General features: G+C 44.4%; 2 protein-coding genes and 1 long non-coding RNA gene across 4 annotated transcripts in view; all 3 read left to right on the plus strand.

The window, feature by feature from the left end:
* LOC309377007 overlaps nucleotides 1-19,075 on the plus strand; it is a 56,818-nt gene that overhangs the window by 34,163 nt on the left and 3,580 nt on the right. The window contains exon 2 of the long non-coding RNA XR_014171357.1: nucleotides 17,632-18,968. This is a non-coding gene — a long non-coding RNA (uncharacterized lncRNA). The remainder of the gene's footprint in view (nucleotides 1-17,631; nucleotides 18,969-19,075) is intronic.
* LOC309376862 (arylacetamide deacetylase-like 4) lies at nucleotides 124-14,450 on the plus strand. 2 transcript variants are annotated; one of them, XM_081923767.1, is made up of 5 exons: nucleotides 124-1,041; nucleotides 8,133-8,776; nucleotides 9,528-9,744; nucleotides 12,318-12,381; nucleotides 13,030-14,450. In XM_081923767.1, exons 2-5 carry the CDS (start codon nucleotides 8,600-8,602, stop codon nucleotides 13,802-13,804), a joined length of 1,233 nt encoding a protein of 410 aa, XP_081779893.1. In that variant the 5' UTR covers nucleotides 124-1,041; nucleotides 8,133-8,599; the 3' UTR covers nucleotides 13,805-14,450. The 2 variants fall into 2 exon arrangements, with proteins under 2 accessions (XP_081779893.1, XP_081779892.1); XM_081923766.1 differs by lacking the exon at nucleotides 124-1,041 and having other exon boundaries at nucleotides 7,936-8,776.
* LOC309376858 (arylacetamide deacetylase-like 3) lies at nucleotides 1,119-6,696 on the plus strand. Its single transcript, XM_081923761.1, has 4 exons — nucleotides 1,119-1,942; nucleotides 2,695-2,911; nucleotides 4,977-5,040; nucleotides 5,689-6,696. The coding sequence occupies exons 1-4, from the start codon at nucleotides 1,766-1,768 to the stop codon at nucleotides 6,461-6,463; spliced, it is 1,233 nt and encodes a 410-aa protein (XP_081779887.1). The 5' UTR covers nucleotides 1,119-1,765; the 3' UTR covers nucleotides 6,464-6,696.

The following is a 19,075-nucleotide window of genomic DNA, read 5'->3' on the forward strand; positions in this document are numbered from 1 at the left end:
AAGTCCAGTAGCCATGTTGTTACAATGTTGTTACAGTATTAAAATGGGTCTTTACGTTCGATGGTGTTTCCAACCTAGTATTCCCAAAAGCACCTTAACAGTACAAAGAAAGTTCTGAGTGTCATGTGACAAAGACACATGAGAGCAGAAGCAGCAAAGCAGGCTGGGAAGTGCTGGGACTGCACAATCATTTGGGTATACTAAAGTTATTCAGGCCTAACTGCTAACTGTTGAGTCACTCCGACATGTGACTTAGTAGCCAGTTTCTCCTTTGTGCTCTCTGTAAGATGTGAGTCTGCCTGCGTCAGCTATGAACAGAGTCTGTATGTAATCTCAGTCAAACTGTTTGGAACCATGTTGTTTATGAAGAAGTTTATTTTAATTCAGTAAAGCTTTTATTCCTTAAAACTCTGCATTATTAATTTACGCTGCATGTCACAGAGTTTCTCACAAATGTACTGAGTTTCACGGGTATTTGAAACATAGTCCTATATCTCCCAATTAAATTTATTTGTTTAGCTTTATTTTGTCTCTTTAGCCCTTCTAGGAGCTGAGACTCTTTTCCTTCTTCTTACTCAGCAGACGTTCTTTTTAAAACGCTGACTCACGCATACCGATTTTTTCCCTTGCGTCATTTTCTCCACCAGCGTCAGAAAGGATTTCCTTAGCACCCAAATTGTTATAACTCTCCCCTGTACCTCCTTATTTTTTTGCTTCTGTTCTGCTTTTTCTTTTGTTTTGGGATGCGGGGGTTTAATCTTCAGCCTCGGAATGCTTTACCGCTTCACCTTTCGGAGCCTGTGGCATCGCTTTGCAGGTCAGAATGGATCCTAGCATTCGTATATTCAATCCAGCCTCCTTGCCGAACCCTGACAGGTCCGGTGTGCACACAGGAGAGACGCCTCTGAACACAGCCAGCCCCCCAGCCCCGAGGATTTAACTCCTCGGGTTATGAGGTTCACTGTTGCCCTAGTGTAACCTCTTTTTGCCTCTCAAAGCTCAGGACCTCTCCGGAGAGTTGATCCTGCACCCCTTCAAATGGTGGCGGTAAAACTGGGGAGGCTGCAGGGCTAATTACCACCATATCAGCCCTGGATTATCGGCACAGCTGGTGTCCGTTCTTGTGCGAGTCAGCCATTTCCCATGGCCAGAAACAGGAAGCCAAAAGAAACTGTTGTTGAGACATATCATTGGAATCTGCTAGACAGAGCCAGACAAAGGACGATGGCAGGTGGGTGTCCTGTCACCCCAACATAAATCCTGGCTGCATCCATGCACAGATATACTTCATGTCAACATGAAGTTGCATTAATCTGTGAGGAGCAGAGCCCATGACTTGAATATCCTGGGTCTTAGGTAGGAATAGGACTCATGGCGGAAGCCTTGGAAATCTTGGGCCAGGAAGTGCACACAACTCCCACCATTCCTGACTATTGGGTTAAGCTGTGTGGGGATGTTTGGAACTTCAGTCAACAAACACCCGGGGTATGTAAAACTGAAGAGTGTTACATGGAGCTGGATGGTTCGGTGACTGGACTAGAAATTCCTGAATAGGGCACCACAAATTGGGCCAACCTGACGCACGAAATTGTTCTTGGTATTCTGATGGATATCACATCTACCTGGAAGTCTATGTTCTAATTGTGAAACAGTTCATCAAACAACCTACAACCGGCTGTGTATAGATACCACTGATGGAGTTAAACAGCAGCAAATGCTGACAGTTTAGGCTCAGTGTTTGCGTCTCACTCTTTGGAATGGAGAAATGGAGCTTCTTCAGAGCCTGCTGCTGGGGTTGATTGGAGTTATAGGGATTCCTTCCCTGTCTCTCCTCTTCTGGGCGATTTACTATGATCTTTCCAGGAGTGAAATACCACCTGGATTTGACAGTCCATTAAAGCTTCGAGGTCTTCACTGTCTTGCCATAATGGCATTCACTGCGGTAAGTTGGGGACTGGATGAGCCGTTAGCTGAGCCAGCAGGTCCTTCTTATGTTCTTATGGGAAAGGTGATTAAGAAATGTATTATTATTATTATTAGAGTTATTAATACTTATCTGTAGGCACCAGGCAAAAACATTTCTATATCTTTTAAAGGTGTTATTGGTTTGCTTTGTTCTTTCATTGTGTATTTTGGGTTTTATCTTGCATTTTTTTTGCTGTGAACCACCTTGAGATCCTTTCATGAAGGGCAGTATATTTATTTATTTAATTAAAAATAATAAATAACAGTTTATATATTAAAGTAATTCATATACTGCTTAATCCAACATGCATAATGAAATCAGTAAAATCAATGAATTCACTTGACAATGCGATGAAGATATTATCACATTCAACAAGGGCTTCCTTTCAGCCTATAGAAGGACACACATAGAGAGAAAAAGCCATATTTTCTTTACATCATGGTTTCTTCAGGAAAGCACATATTGCCTCATAGGCAAGCAAGGAGATTGTGGATTGTTTCTCCAAAGCATAGCTTGTTTCCCAGCTTCTTTTGCCTCTGTACCTTGGCAGGTGTTTGGGTTGGGGTGACCAATTCTAAGCTGACCAATTGAAATTAATCGACTTGGCTAACATGGTCTCATTCATTTCCATGGGTCTACTTTAAATACGACTTATTTGGATACCACCCCTTGTGAATAGGATGCAAATGTGGGCACTGTTTTCATGAGACTTTTCCTTTGCCCAACAGGGGAAGTGTCTTGAGCTGCTGGGTGTCTGCAGACAGGTTGCTGTTATCCGCTTCCTCATGAATTTCTGGAATCCAAGAGCGGATCCCAGCCTCTCTTCCAAAGATCTGCTTTTCGACGGGGTGCCTGTGAGGGTTTATCAGCCCAAAACACCATCTGCTGGCCCAAGGAAAGGATTTGTGTTCTTTCATGGAGGTGCTGGGATGATTGGAAGCATCGGTAAGAGATTAAAGCTGTGAACCTATGAACACTTACCTAGAGACAAGCCCCATTGAACTCAATAAGCCCATGTAGAATCCTAGAAATGGTGTGAAACCTCTATTGTCAAACCTCCAGTCAAAGAGAGCCCGCCACCTCCCAAGGGAGGCGTTTCCCTGTCAACAACTCTTACCATCAGAAAGGTGTTCCTAATGCTTACTTGGAATCTGCTTTCCGGGTAGAAGTGCTTCAGATATCATTGGAAGAGAGGTTTACAGGGCTGAAATGCAAGAGTGTTGGTGGAAGTTCCTGAAGAGACAAGGGGCACACATGTGCTTTGGATTTGCATTTGTTAAGCTATAGACATGGACCCTCTTGTTGTCATGGCTTCCCAGATCCCACCTCTCTAGTGGTCAATGGTCAGGGAACCGGGGAACTGCACTCCAGCAAGCAGTCCCTGGGGGAGGGACAGATGCCCCCCACTGCTGATACTGACTCATTCATTTCATAAAATTCATATAACACTTGATTTCATAGAACCTCAAAGAGGTTCACAAACATGTATCTAATAGGTTGCTATTCCTGATAGCTCTGCTTACCAACCCAGCTGCTATCCCACCCCAGGCCACCCCCTCATTTTCAGCCGACCAAATCCCACACTCACCCACCAACCCCACATGTGCTAATTTATCTGTATACATAGGTCAACTTTCCGAAACCCGTAACCCGAAACTGGACCTTCGCCAGGTTTCCATCTCACAAAACCAATCACAATTTAACAAGTTGGCAAATAGCAGTGCCACTTTCAGAAACACAAAGCAACAAACTTCTTCTCAGAGTTCCCCAAATCGCCTGCCATCACGCCAGAAATTTCCCCATGCAGATTAGCAGAGTGCTGTTGCAGCCAGGCTCTCTTTTGTGGGCTTCCTGCTGACATCTGGTTGGCCTTGGGGAGAACACAAGGGTGGGCTGGCTGGGCCTTTGGCCTAATCCAGAATGGCTCTTTCCCATCTCTTAGGGACAATATGAGTGGTTGAGAGAACTGGACTTGCACCAGGTTTCATCTCGCAAGACCAATTGCAATGTTACAGGTTGGCAGTTAACAAGTCCCATTCAGTAGCCTTCCATTGCAACAGCCTATGAAGCAGGAACTGTGGGAGGAAGGAAGGCTAGGATCAAGTTACACATGAAGAAATTGGGAGTCAGGAGACTGGTGACACAACCTCTTGCAAGAGCTTGCTATTGCTACAGAAATTCATATTTGGGGGAATAGGGGCACCTGTGCCCCTCCAAGATCTTGCTTCCTGGAATACAACTCCCATGCTCCCTCACTTCAACGGCTAGACAGATTTCTTCTAAGTTGGAATTGGGGAGTTTCTTACAACAGGTTTGTTTTTCCTGTTTTCCCTGTCTCTGAAAATTGCAATAGGTTTGCAAATATGAATACAAACAATAACATGTTAAGTAAATCAAAGATTGCAACTCATGGATCTGTGTGTAATGATCTCAGGCAGACAAACAGCTCCGGTAAGAATTAATGAGCCTCTGGAAGAATTAAATACGTTTATTTACAGTTCAAAATCACAGGATGTGGCAAAATGTGCTTTTTAAGGCAAGATTGGAGGCAGCAGTGCTTCTGCCTAGCAGTTGCTGGAAACCCTGGGCAGGTAGAGAACGGAAGGTAAGTGTGGAAAAGTGAGAAAGGATTCACTCATTCCTGCCTGTGACTCCTGGGAGTTGCAGTCTCACAGCATGTAGAGCAGGGGTAGGCAACCTAAGGCCTGTGGGCTGGATGTGGCCCAATCACCTTCTCAATCCGGCCCATTGACGGTCTGGGAATAAGTGTGTTTTTACAAGAGTAGGATGTGTGCTTTCATTTAAAATGCATCTCTGGGGGTTTTTTTGGGGGGGCATAGGAATTCATTAATCCCTTCCACATATAATCTGGCCCACAACATGGTCTGAGGGACGGTGGACCGGCCCATGGCTGAAAAAGGCTGCTGACCCCTCATGTAGAGCAATGGAAGCCAAAGGTATCTTCCACATAATTGTTTTCCAATTTTGAATTTCCCTTCCAACTTGCTAGCATTCTACGAAGATGTCTGCAGCAAGATTGCCAAGGAGACTGATTCAGTGGTTGTGTCTGTTGGGTATGTAAAGACAACCCCATGGCCTTTCATAGGGAAAGCGTGTAGGGGCCCAGCATGCTGCTGTATTTCAGGCTGGCATCCCTTGCCATATTCCCTGCAGGAGAAAGAGGCTCCCCACAAAAGCTGTCAACACTCTGTTCTGTGATTGAAAATCAGAGCTTCATGCACTTATGACATGAACACGCTCACTTCCGTGGGGGGACTATGAACTGGGCATAAGGCCTTGCACAGCACCGCTAACCAGGGCCTCCAGATCAGCCTCAACTTGGAGACCACCCAACCCAGATCCAGCCTGGAATCAATCTGGGAGTGGGGCTAATGTTCAGTTAGGGCTTTTAAATGTATAATCAGGAAGAGACTGGGAAACGCCCCCTGCATCTAAACAGGAGGAGGAGGGAAAGTTGCAAGTGGCAAATGGTCTTCCACCAGCTGGATCCAATCCTGCAGGGTTCTGCTTCCCCAGTGTTCCCTACACTCTTTTGCTAGCTGGTAAAGTCAGTTTTTTAAGGGCATAAGCCAGCTGACTTTCACCTGCATTGTATCTGCTATAACTGATCCAGCAGGCTCTTCTTGTAATTCTATGTGATCACGAATGTGTTTGGAACAGATTCTGGAAGCTTACCTCTTTGCTTCTGTTTTATTCTGCAGCTACCGCCTGTCTCCTGAGCATCTTCCTCCCACTCAGTACAAGGACTGCCTTGCTGCTACCATACACTTAATTCAAAATGCAGCTTCCCATGGGGTGGATCCTTCCAAGATCATCGTTGGTGGGGACAGTGCAGGGGGCAATTATGCTAGTGTTGTTGCCCAGAAATTGGTGGAGAGATCAGACCTTCCAAAGCTACGGGCTCAAGTGCTCATCTATCCTTATACACAGACTATGGACTACAACCTGCCTTCCTATCAGCAAAACAGTTCAATGCCCATCCTGTTCCTGGAAACTTTTGTTTACTTTGGCCTGAAGTACTTTGGAAAGGACCCTTCTTTGTTAGGCCAGGTCCTGAAGGGCTCTCATGTGCCAGATTCAGTGAGGCTGAAATATGGGAAGTGGGTGAGTCCAGACAACCTTCCAGAGAGATTTGAGGGGAGAGGCTACAAACAAGTCCCACTTGCTCCTTATGAACCTGACGTCTATAGGCAATTGGCAGAGACATTAGAAGCCAATTCCTCTTGCCTTTTTGCTGAGGACTCTGTCATCCAGAAGCTTCCTGAAACCCTAATTGTGAGCTCTGAGTACGATGTATTACGAGATGACGCACTGCTGTACAAGAAACGTCTGGAGGACCATGGGGTGAAAGTCAGCTGGTTCCATGTTGAGAACGGGTTTCATGGGATGATAAACTTCTTTAAAGGGTTCATCTTTGCATTCCCTGCTGCAGTTGAATTAATGGACAGCATCGTAGACTTTGTTAAAAACTTATGAGAGGCAATCTCTTGAATTTGTGAGTCATTCATAAAGAGGGGAGAATCTGCCAATGTCAGCTTCTGATAGTTTCTGATTTTTCCAATCTTCTGTTCAGTTCTCTACGATTCTGTAGAAATATGTGGTTCTTGGGGGCAGCGGGGAATTCCTCATGAAAATTCACCAGCACTTTAGTGTGAAATTTCACCAAGAAACATGTTTACTTCATATGGATTACAAACAATTTGCTCTAATATATGTCATTTCTATATATTAGAAATATATAGAAATGACATATATTAGAATCAAATTGGCTCCAAGCCAAAAGCCAGGTGGAACAACTCTGTATTACAGGCCTCTGTTTTACAGGCCCTGCAGGGCCCAGGTCTCATGAGGCAGAGCGTTCTACCAGGCCGGAGCCAGAGTTGAAAAGGCCCTGGCTCTGATTTAAGCTAATCTAACTTCCTTAGGGTCTGGGACCACTAGGGTGTTGCTATTTATGGACCTTGAGGCTCTCCATGGGGCATACCAGGAGAGGCGATTCCATAGGTACGAGGGTCCTAGGCTGTGAAGGGCTTTAAAGGTCAGAAGCAGCACCTTAAATCTGACCCTGTACTCCAACGGGAGCCAGTGCAGCTTAAAAAGCACTGGGTGAATATGCTCCCATGGCAGAGACCCCATGAGGAGCCTCGCTGCAGCATTCTGTACCCGCTGGAGTTTCTGGGACAGCTTCAAGGGCAGCCCCGCGTAGAGCGAATTACAGTAGTCAAGCCTGGAGATGACCGTCGCATGGATCACTGTGGCCAGGTCGGGGCGGAAAAGGTAAGGGTGGTGGAAGGGAAGGTGGAAAAATGTCGCCTTGGCTGTTGCTGTAACTTGCGCCTCCATGGAAAGGGAGGCGTCAAGGATTACACCCAAAGTCTTAACAGAAGGCAATGGTACTATTTGGGCCCCCGCAAGAGAAGGGAGTTGGTCAAAATGCCCGGCTGTGGGGTTGTCATGGAGCTGCCTAAGTATTTTGGCCCTCAATGCCTCTCCCGGTGCATACAGTGCCCCTTTGTAGTACAAGAGCCCTCCTTTTTCCTCAACCCCCCCATTTCCCCCTTTCCATCTCTGAGTTCGCTAATTTAGTCGGAGCAAACTCATCGTGTCTGGTGAGCCCAACCAGTTCTTGCTCCCCTACCAGTGCTGCCCCACACGAACATCAGTCTTCTGGGAACATGGCCCTGGCCACAGGAGGTACTTCGCCTTCCATATACTCAGGTTTTCTGGAAAGTACGTCCGCCCTCACATTCCCCCCCCCCCCCCGGTACGTATTGTATCTCAGTGATACTGTGAGAATGTCTGTGGCCACTGGACCTGTCTCTGGTTGAGCACACGAGCTGTCCGCCAGTATTCCAGGTTCTTGTGGTCCGTATGACCTGAATCTGGTGCTGCGCCCCAATCAAAAAGTGTGTCCACTTCAAAAGGCCGCAAGCAAGGCGATGCTGCAAGGCGATGCTGATTCATTGTTTTCTTGTCCACAACGAATACTGGGCTCCCCCCTATGCCTCTGAACACAGACAAACCCCCAGCCCCTAACATAACCTCGCTTTTGCCCTAGCTTAAACTCTTTTTGCCTCTCAAAGCTCAGGACCTCTCTGGAGAGTTGATATTGCGCTCCTTCAAATGGCAGTGGTAAAACTGGAAGTCCAGAGCCCATGATTTGAATATCCAGGGTCTTAGGTAGGAATAGGACTCATGGCGGAAGCCTTGGAAATCTTGGGCCAGGAAGTGCGCACAAGTCCTCTTCCACCTTGACTAGAACTCCCATCATTCCTGACTATTGGGTTAAGCTGGGTGGGGATGTTTGGAACTTCAGTCAACAAACACCCGGGGTATGTAAAACTGAAAAGCTTTATATGGAGCTGGATGGTTCGGTGACTGGACTAGAAATTCCTGAATAGGGCACCACAAATTGTGCCAACCTGACTCACGAAATTGTTCTTGGTATTCTGATGGATATCACATCTACCTGGCAGTCTGTGTTCTAATTGTGAAACAGTTCATCAACCAACCTACAACCGGCTGTGTATAGATACCACTAATGGAGTTAAACAGCAGCAAATGCTGACAGTTTAGGCTCAGTGTTTGCGTCTCACTCTTTCGAATGGAGAAATGGAGCTTCTTCAGAGCCTGCTGCTGGGGTTGATTGGAGTTATAGGGATTCCTTCCGTGTCTCTCCTCTTCTGGGCGATTTACTATGATCTTTCCAGGAGTGAAATTCCACCTGGATTTGACAGTCCATTAAAGCTTCGAGGTCTTCACTGTCTTGGCATAATGGCATTCACTGCGGTACGTTGGGGACTGGATGAGCCATTAGTTGAGCCAGCAGGTCCTTCTTATGTTCTTATGGGAAAGGTGATTAAGAAATGTGTATTAATACTAGAGTTAATGATACTTATCTGTATGCACCAGGCAAAAGCATTTCTATATCTTTTAAAGGTGTTATTGGTTTGCTTTGTTCTTTCATAGTGTATTTTGGGTTTTATCTTGCATTTTTTTGCTGTGAACCACCTTGAGATCCTTTCATGAAGGGCAGTATATTTATTTATTTAATTAATTAAAAATAATAAATAACAGTTTATATATTAAAGTAATTCATATACTGCTTAATCCAACATGCATAATGAAATCAGTAAAATCAATGAATTCACTTGACAATGCGATGAAGATATTATCACATTCAAAAAGGGCTTCCTTTCAGCCTATAGAAGGACACGCATAGAGAGAAAAAGCCATATTTTCTTTACATCATGGTTTCTTCAGGAAAGCACATATTGCCTCATGGGCAAGCAAGGAGATTGTGGATTGTTTCTCCAAAGCATAGCTTGTTTCCCAGCTTCTTTTGCCTCTGTACCTTGGCGGGTGTTTGGGTTGGGGTGACCAATTCTAAGCTGACCAATTGAAATTAATCGACTTGGCTAACATGGGCTCATTCATTTCCATGGGTCTACTTTAAATAGGACTTATTTGGATACCACCCCTTGTGAATAGGATGCAAATGTGGGCACTGTTTTCATGAGACTTTTCCTTTGCCCAACAGGGGAAGTGTCTTGAGCTGCTGGGTGTCTGCAGACAAGTCACTGTTATCCGCTTCCTCATGAATTTCTGGAATTCAAGAGCGGATCCCAGCCTCTCTTCCAAAGATCTGCTTTTCGACGGGGTGCCTGTGAGGGTTTATCAGCCCAAAACACCATCTGCTGGCCCAAGGAAAGGATTTGTGTTCTTTCATGGAGGTGCTGGGATGATTGGAAGCATCGGTAAGAGATTAAAGCTGTGAACCTAAGAACACTTACCTAGAGGCAAGCCCCATTGAACTCAATAAGCCCATGTAGAATCCTAGAAATGGTGTGAAACCTCTATTGTCAAACCTCCAGTCAAAGAGAGCCCGCCACCTCCCAAGGGAGGCGGTTCCCTGTCAACAACTCTTACCATCAGAAAGGTGTTCCTAATGCTTACTTGGAATCTGCTTTCTGGGTAGAAGTGCTTCAGATATCATTGGAAGAGAGGTTTACAGGGCTGAAATGCAAGAGTGTTGGTGGAAGTTCCTGAAGAGACAAGGGGCACACATGTGCTTTGGATTTGCATTTGTTAAGTTATAGACATGGACCCTCTTGTTGTCATGGCTTCCCAGATCCCACCTCTCTAGTTGTCAATGGTCAGGGAACCGGGGAGCTGCACTCCAGCAAGCATCCCCTGGGGGAGGGACAGATGCCCCCCACTGCTGATACTGACTCATTCCTTCCATAAAATTCATATAACACTTGATTTCATAGAACCTCAAAGAGGTTCACAAATATGTATCTAATAGGTTGCTATTTCTGATTGCTCTGCTTACCAACCCAGCCGCTATCCCACCCCCAGCCACTCCCTTATTTTCAGCCGACCAAATCCCACACTCACCCACTACACCCACATGTGCTAATTTATCTGTATACATAGGTCAACTTTCTGAAACCCATAACCCGAAACTGGACCTCGGCCAGGTTTCCATCTCACAAAACCAATCACAATTTAACAAGTTGGCAAATAGCAGTGCCACTTTCAGAAACACAAAGCAACAAACTTCTTCTCAGAGTTCCCCAAATCGCCTGCCATCACGCCAGAAATTTCCCCATGCAGGTGAGCAGAGTGCTGTTGCAGCCAGGCTCTCTTTTATGGGCTTCCTGCTGACATCTGGTTGGCCTTGGGGAGAACACAAGGGTGGGCTGGCTGGGCCTTTGGCCTAATCCAGAATGGCTCTTTCCCATCTCTTAGGGACAATATGAGTGGTTGAGAGAACTGGACTTGCACCAGGTTTCATTTCGCAAGACCAATTGCAATGTAACAGGTTGGCAGTTAACAAGTCCCATTCAGTAGCCTTCCATTGCAACAGCCTATGAAGCAGGAACTGTGGGAGGAAGGAAGGCTAGGATCAAGTTACACATGAAGAAATTGGGAGTCAGGAGACTGGTGACACAACCTCTTGCAAGAGCTTGCTATTGCTACAGAAATTCATATTTGGGGGAATAGGGGCACCTGTGCCCCTCCAAGATCTTGCTTCCTGGAATACAACTCCCATGCTCCCTCACTTCAACGGCTATACAGATTTCTTCTAAGTTGGAATTGGGGAGTTTCTTACAACAGGTTTGTTTTTCCTGTTTTCCCTGTCTCTGAAAATTGCAATAGGTTTGCAAATATGAATACAAACAATAACATGTTAAGTAAATCAAAGATTGCAACTCATGGATCTGTGTGTAATGATCTCAGGCAGACAAACAGCTCCGGTAAGAATTAATGAGCCTCTGGAAGAATTAAATACGTTTATTTACAGTTCAAAATCACAGGATGTGGCAAACACCTGCCATTCTCCGATACGATGTGCTCAGTCTGAGTTTCCGTTTCTCAGACAGCACAAAGGGCGACAAGATACGGTCCTTCCCCTTTTCCCCTTACTTAGCATTTTCACATTCTCCTCCATCCTGCTGTGAGGAGAATTTGGGCATCCTCCCCCCTTGCTGTCCAGCGAAGATTTCTCTGAGAGCTCTACTCTAGTAACCTCTTCCAAGGCATCTCCCCCCACATTCTGAAGCAGCAAAGTGCCTGCCTTTGTTACTCTGCCAGGTGGAGATATTTTTTTTGGGGGGGAGAGGTTGTAATTTGATTCATTTTGTTTTTATATGGGAACCTATTTATTTTGCATCTTTTGAAGCAATATGTGAACCCAAAGTCAGTCTCTGACACTTACAACGCAGCACTCTAGCAATGGGATGTGCACGATGCATAAAAAGGCTTATGTCAGTGAATATTGCATGTACCAATATCTTATGTAAGGAAAGGTTTCTTTGCAAAAATGTGCCTTTTAAGGCAAGATTGGAGGCAGCAGTGCTTCTGCCAAGCAGTTGCTGGAAACCCTGGGCAGGTAGAGAACGGAAGGTAAGTGTGGAAAAACGAGAAAGGATTCACTCATTCCTGCCTGTGACTCCTGGGAGTTGCAGTCTCACAGCATGTAGAGCAGGGGTAGGCAACCTAAGGCCTGTGGGCTGGATGTGGCCCAATCACCTTCTCAATCCAGCCCGTTGGGAATAAGCGTGTTTTTACAAGAGTAGGATGGGTCTGGGAATAAGCGTGTTTTTACAAGAGTAGGATGTGTGCTTTCATTTAAAATGCATCTCTGGCTTTTTTTTGTGGGGCATAGGAATTCATTAATCCCTTACCCATATAATCTGGCCCACAACATTGTCTGAGGGACGGTGGACCGGCCCACGGCTGAAAAAGGTTGCTGACCCCTCATGTAGAGCAATGGAAGCCAAAGGTATCTTCCACATAATTGCTTTCCCTCCCAACTTGCTAGCATTCTACGAAGATGTCTGCAGCAAGATTGCCAAGGAGACTGATTCAGTGGTTGTGTCTGTTGGGTAAGTAAACACAACCCCATGGCCTTTCATAGGGAAAGTGTGTAGGGGCCCAGCATGCTGCTGTATTTCAGACTGGCATCCCTTGCCATATTCCCTGCAGGATAAAGAGGCTCCCCACAAAAGCTGTCAACACTCTGTTCTGTGATTGAAAATCAGAGCTTCATCCACTTATGACATGAACACGCTCACTTCCGTGGGGGGACTATGAACTGGGCATAAGGCCTTGCACAGCACCGCTAACCAGGGCCTCCAGATCAGCCTCAACTTGGAGACCACCCAACCCAGATCCAGCCTGGAATCAATCCAGGAGTGGGGCTAATGTTCAGTTAGGGCTTTTAAATGTATAATCAGGAAAAGACTGGGAAACGCCCCCTGCATCTAAACAGGAGGAGGAGGGAAAGTTGCAAGTGGCAAATGGTCTTCCACCAGCTGGATCCAATCCTGCAGGGTTCTGCTTCCCCAGCGTTCCCTACACTCTTTTGCTAGCTGGTAAAGTCAGTTTTTTAAGGGCATAAGCCAGCTGACTTTGACCTGCATTGTATCTGCTATAACTGATCCAGCAGGATCTTCTTGTAATTCTATGTGATCACGAATGTGTTTGGAAAAGATTCTGGAAGCTTACCTCTTTGCTTCTGTTTTATTCTGCAGTTACCGCCTGTCTCCTGAGCATCTTCCTCCCGCTCAGTACAAGGACTGCCTTGCTGCTACCATACACTTAATTCAAAATGCAGCTTCCCATGGGGTGGATCCTTCCAAGATCATCGTTGGTGGGGACAGTGCAGGGGGCAATTATGCTAGTGTTGTTGCCCAGAAATTGGTGGAGAGATCAGACCTTCCAAAACTACGGGCTCAAGTGCTCATCTATGGGACTTCCCAGGCTTTGGACACCAACACACCTTCCTATCAGCAGAATGGCTCAATGCCCATTTTGTTCCGGGAAAACGTTGCTTACTTTATCATGAAGTACATTGGAAAGGACACTTCTTTGGCAGGGCAGTTCCTGAAGGGATCTCATGTGCCAGATTCAATGAGACTGAAATATGGCAAGTGGTTGAGTCTGGACAACATTCCAGAGAGATTTAAGGCAAGAGGCTACAAACAAGTCCCACTTGCTCCTTATGAAGCTGAAGTCTATAGGCAATTGCGAGAGCTATTGGAACCTGATATTTCTTGCCTTTTTGCTGAGGACTCTGTCATCCAGAAGCTTCCTGAAACCCTAATTGTGAGCTGCGAGTACGACGTAGTACGAGACGACGTACTGCTGTACAAGAAACGTCTGGAGGACAATGGGGTGAAAGTCAGCTGGTTCCATGTTGAGAACGGGTTTCATGGGGTGATGAACTTCTTCAAAGGATGCATCTTTGCATTCCCTGCTGCAGTTGAATTAATGGACAGCATCGTAGACTTTGTCAAAAACATATGAGAGGCAATCTCTTGAATTTGTGAGTCATTCATAAAGAGGGGAGAATCTGCCAATGTCAGCTTCTGATAGTTTCTGATTTTTCCAATCTTCTGTTCAGTTCTCTATGATTCTGTAGAAATATGTGGTTCCTGGGGCAGCGGGGAATTCCTCATGAAAATACACCAGCACTTTAGTGTGAAATTTCACCAAGAAACATGTTTACTTCATATGGATTACAAACAATTTGCTCATATATATGTCATTTCAATATTTTTTTCACTAATATATGCATTTTATGAACATTTCCTCTTCCATTTTCCTTTTATTACACATTAGTTGGCTGGAGATCTGCACTGCTAATGCTGTTCTAGGCTGAATCAACAGAATTATAGTGTCCGGATCAAGAGAAGTAATAGTTCCACTCCATTTTGCCTTGACCAGGAGAACTGTGTCCAGTTCTGGGTGCTACAATTTAATTAGGATAATTGATAAGCTGGAATTTGTGCAGAAGAAGGAGATCGGGCTGATCAAGGGTCTGGAAACCAAGGTGACAGCAAACACTACAAAAAACTCAGTAGAGGCAATTAGAATAGGATCTATGATTTGATCAACTTTCGAAGATTCTACCGCTTAAGAAATATATCAAAGGAAAACCTATTGGTTCACATATTTTATCGATTCTGTCATTTGTCTTGATGTAAACCTCCACAAATGAATTTTGTATAACTAACTATTAGCTTTGTCTCTAGTATGTGTTATCTTATTGCTATGGTTAGTGGCTAATGCAAATAAAGTTTCTATCTAATCCTACTCAGAATAGAGCCTATTGCACAGAAAATGTAACATTGTTGGGGCCCAATTAAGTTTTAAGGAAGAGAATTCCAAAGAAGTGGCAACGTGAGTGCTCCAAGCACACATTCCCACCATGTTTTATTGCAGGGATGTATGGCACCATCAACACATCTTTATCCAAAGTACAAAGTGACCAGGGTTGATGGGAGTGTCTTCTCAGATACCCTGTCCAGAACTATCCTATAAAGCAGTGTTTTTCAACCTTTTTTGGGCAAAGGCACACTTGTTTCATGAAAAAAATCACAAGGCACACCACCATTAGAAAATGTTAAAAAATTTAACTCTGTGCCTATATTGACTATATATAAAGTAATTCTCTTGAATAGGAATCAAATAAACACAAAGAAAGTATTTTATCATTACTTTATTATGAAATAGTAAGTAAACAGAAATATGAAAAATTATAAAATACTTTATTTTTAAATCTTTCGAATTTTTCAATTTTTGCCACGGCACACCAGGCAACATCTCACAGCACACTAGTGTGCCGCGGAACAGTGGTTGAAAAACACTGCTATAAAGGACAGTGTATCTCCCCACTTTGTGGAATCAAGGTCTTGGAAGACATAACACCTATATCCTTGAATCTGTTTCAACTGCCTTTCTTAATTTTTTATAATAATAATAATAATAATAATAATAATAATAATAATAATAATAATAATTTATTATTTGTACCCCGCCCATCTGGCTGGGTTTCCCCAGCCACTCTGGGCGGCTTCCATAGAAACCAGAAAACACTAAAATATCATACATTAAAAACTTCCCTGAACAGGGCTGCCTTAAGATGTCTTCTGAATGTCAAGTAGTTGTTTATGGTTTTGACATCTGATGGGAGGGCGTTCCACAGGGCAGGCGCCACTACCGAAAAGGCCCTCTGCCTGGTTCCCTATAGCTTTACTTCTCGCAATGAGGGAACCGCCAGAAGGCCCTCGGCACTGGACCTCAGCGTCCGGGCAGAACGATGGGGGTGGAGACGCTCCTTCAGGTATACTGGGCTGAGGCTGTTTAGGGCTTTAAAGGTCAACACCAACACTTTGAATTGTGCTCGGAAACGTACTGGGAGCCAATGTAGGTCTTTCAAGACCGGTGTTATGTGGTCTCGGCGGCCGCCCCCAGTCACCAGTCTAGCTGCCGCATTCTGGATTAGCTGTAGTTTCCGAGTCACCTTCAAAGGTAGCCCCACGTAGAGCGCATTGCAGTAGTCCAAGCGGGAGATAACTAGAGCCTGCACCACTCTGGCGAGACAGTCCGCGGGCAGGTAGGGTCTCAGCCTGCGTACCAGGTGGAGTTGGTAGACAGCTGCCCTGGATGCAGAATTGACCTGCGCCTCCAAGGACGCAATAGAGTGATAGAGATGGGTATCATCCTCATGTAGATGATCCCTCACAGCATCTCTCCTGATAACAATTCCCAGCAGCTTCATAAAGATGTCTAATGGCATGGGGAACAATAGATGGGTGTCACCCACATGTAGATGATACCTCATTGCCACCTCTCCTGATAACAACTCCCACCAGCTTAATAGGGATGGTTATATAGCACAGAGCACCAACTTCCAGTTCCTAAGCCACCAAGCAGTGTCCTCACAGAAAGAGATGGTCTACAACAGAAAAGTGTGACTGTGGCTCATCTCCTGTTTGTCACGATACCTGATAAGGTTTTCTGATTGCCTTATCCTGCCAGTCTAGGCCATTCTTTGGAGATGGTAAATATCTTTGTTCTTGAGTCCAGTTCACAAGCCTACCCTATTCATACCTAAAATATGACCCTTTCTGCAGAGGAAATATTTGGGGCCATTACAAGTCACGATGTCTTCAGGATTGATCTCCTGTACTGTTTATGCCATGTGGTTTATGTACTTAATGTAACTTGTGCACTTATGAACATTCATTTTATTTATGACACTTCAGAATTCTTATAACAATTGCCATGATGTCTGCACTCTGCTTCCACGGTTGGAATGTTTCTCAATATCAGCCACTGAAAAGGAAACTGCTCTTGTTCCTGGGTCCTGTTTCTGGGTAGTGAACTAGCTGGGCCATGACTCTGGTCCAGCAGGCGCTTCTTAAATTCTTGTGCCCCCCAGAATATTTCTGAAATGACTCTAAAAACATAAGAGATTATATTCACCTTCCTAGTTCTTATATGTGGTAATTATATTTTGCAGTGTGTGTTGAATTAGTCTCCTATTCCACTGTATAATATCTGCCTCAGTAAGGGTGGGTAGTCTGGAATTTTTTAAAAAAATCTCCTCTATCCATCCTAAAAAATTCCTTCCATTTTTCAATCTGCCTTTAAAAATTGTTTCTGAGAGAATAAGATTAAAAGAACACAGCCATCAAGAGCTCAGAAGTTTAACTTCCATTTCTGAGGTACAAAATGGTCACTGAAGGAGCTTCTCCACCCCCATTGTTCCCTTATTGCGAGAAGCCTAGTTAGAGGGAACCAGGAAGAGGGCCTTCTCGGTAGTGGCACCCTCCCTGTGGAACTCTCTCCCTTCAGATGTCAAGTAAATGAACAACTATCTGACTTTTAGAAAGCATATGAAGGCAGCCCTGTATCAGGAAGTTTTTTATGTTTGATGTTTTATATATGCTGTAAGCTGCCCAGAGTGGCTGGGGAAACCAGCAAGATGGGCAAGGTATATTAATATATTAATATATTAGTATATTAATATTAGTATTCATTTGCAACTCTGCTTCTGGTTTTTGGATTTCCAGGTTCTCTTTCTGGGTTTTGGGTTCTGGGAACGTACCCCTTTCTCTGTGGTAATTATATTGAGAGAGAGAGAGAGAGAGGAAGAGCACAAGATTCTGTGTGACAGCATTAACTGGTTGCATAGTACAGTGATACCTCGGGTTACATACGCTTCAGGTTACAGACTCTGCTAACCCAGAAATAGTACCTCGGCTTAAGAACTTTGCTTCAGGATAAGAACAGAAATTGTGGTGCTTCAGGTTAAGAACAGTTTCAGGTTAAGTACTTAACCTGAGGTACCACTGTATTTTGGATGCTCCATTCCCACAATATGGGTGTATCCTGAGTTTTTTAAATAGCCTCCCAAGTACGGTAACTCTGGATTACACTTCACATGGTGGACCTGCAGATTAGGTAAGACTATAAAAGCAGTCCTGCAGGATCAAATAAAAAGCCTCTCCCAGGAACAAGATGAATTCAGCCACCTACTTTAGTGGAACAATGTGTGCTGAACGTGGGTGCATGTAGAAACATTTTACTTTTACTGACAGAGCGACACTTGTTGTGCAACCCACTATCTTCTAAATAAATAAAAGATAAAAAATAAATAAATACTGTTTTAATTTATTTTCATGGTACAGAACATCAGTTTTGAGAAAACAGTTGTCTACAACAGTAAACAACAAATAACTTGTCCTGATAAAATTACAGATTGATTTATTTTTTAAAAATCATGCCACGTGTTAAAGTTTCATTTGATTACTCTTGGGAGATCACACCACATTTCCCCATGAGCTCTGGGCAGATTCCTGCCACAGTATGAGCAATTTATGCATTCAATAAACATTTACCATATGTTATAAAAGGGTTGTGTTTGCCTTTTGCCGCTCTCGCCTGGCATGTTAGTTTCTCTGCCAGTGCTATACCAGTGAACCCTGTTTCCGACAGCAGCAAAACAGCTGCCTTTGTGAACCCTCTGGGCAAGTGCTAGGATAGAATTTATATGTCGCAATTCCTTTTGTAAAGGAAATTGCAAACAGGTTGCTGTAGCTCAATGAGCAACATGTCCTCATCCTCCTTTTACCTTATGTAAAATCACAATGCCTGCTTTTCTTTGCTGCTGTCACTAGAGGTCAGAAAGGAAATGTTGATTAAACCCAGGGCTTTTTCTTCTTTTTTTCCTTTTTGCAGTCATTGCTCACCTGAGCTCAGCTCTGGCACCTGTCAGGTGGGCACCACTGCCATTCTAAAAAAACAAGGGAGAAGTTCATGATGAGCTCTTGCACCCCCTTTTCCTAGAAAAATACCATTGATTAAACCCACATCAAATCCTAACTTTCTGATTTAAGGCACCAAACATTTTAGATCAGAAGGAAAATGGAATTTTAAGAAAGTGCTGTAGGTGCCAGTCACAAAATGAATGCCATGGAGGCGTAGCCAAATAACAATAACAATAACAGTTTACCACATTTAAATGAACAGAAAATATAGAGTTGTATCCCATACCTTCCAACATTGCTCAGTTGAAAACAAAGGCTTTCTATTCTACAACAGTATCACCGCCTGAGCATTTCCTCCTGGTAAAGTACAAAAGTCATTGTATGGACAGGTGGAGTCCCCCAAACCCTGGACGGTCCTGTGAGGAGAACCTGAGCTTACAGGGTTAAACAGCTCAGAGTGTACGCTCTGCCTACAAATTGGGAGGGGGGAGATTATGCGTCATTTCCGAGAGTCTCCAGC

The sequence above is a fragment of the Podarcis melisellensis genome (genome assembly GCF_964234715.1).
Source record: "Podarcis melisellensis genome assembly, chromosome: 8".
Classification (NCBI taxonomy): Eukaryota; Metazoa; Chordata; class Lepidosauria; order Squamata; family Lacertidae; genus Podarcis; species Podarcis melisellensis.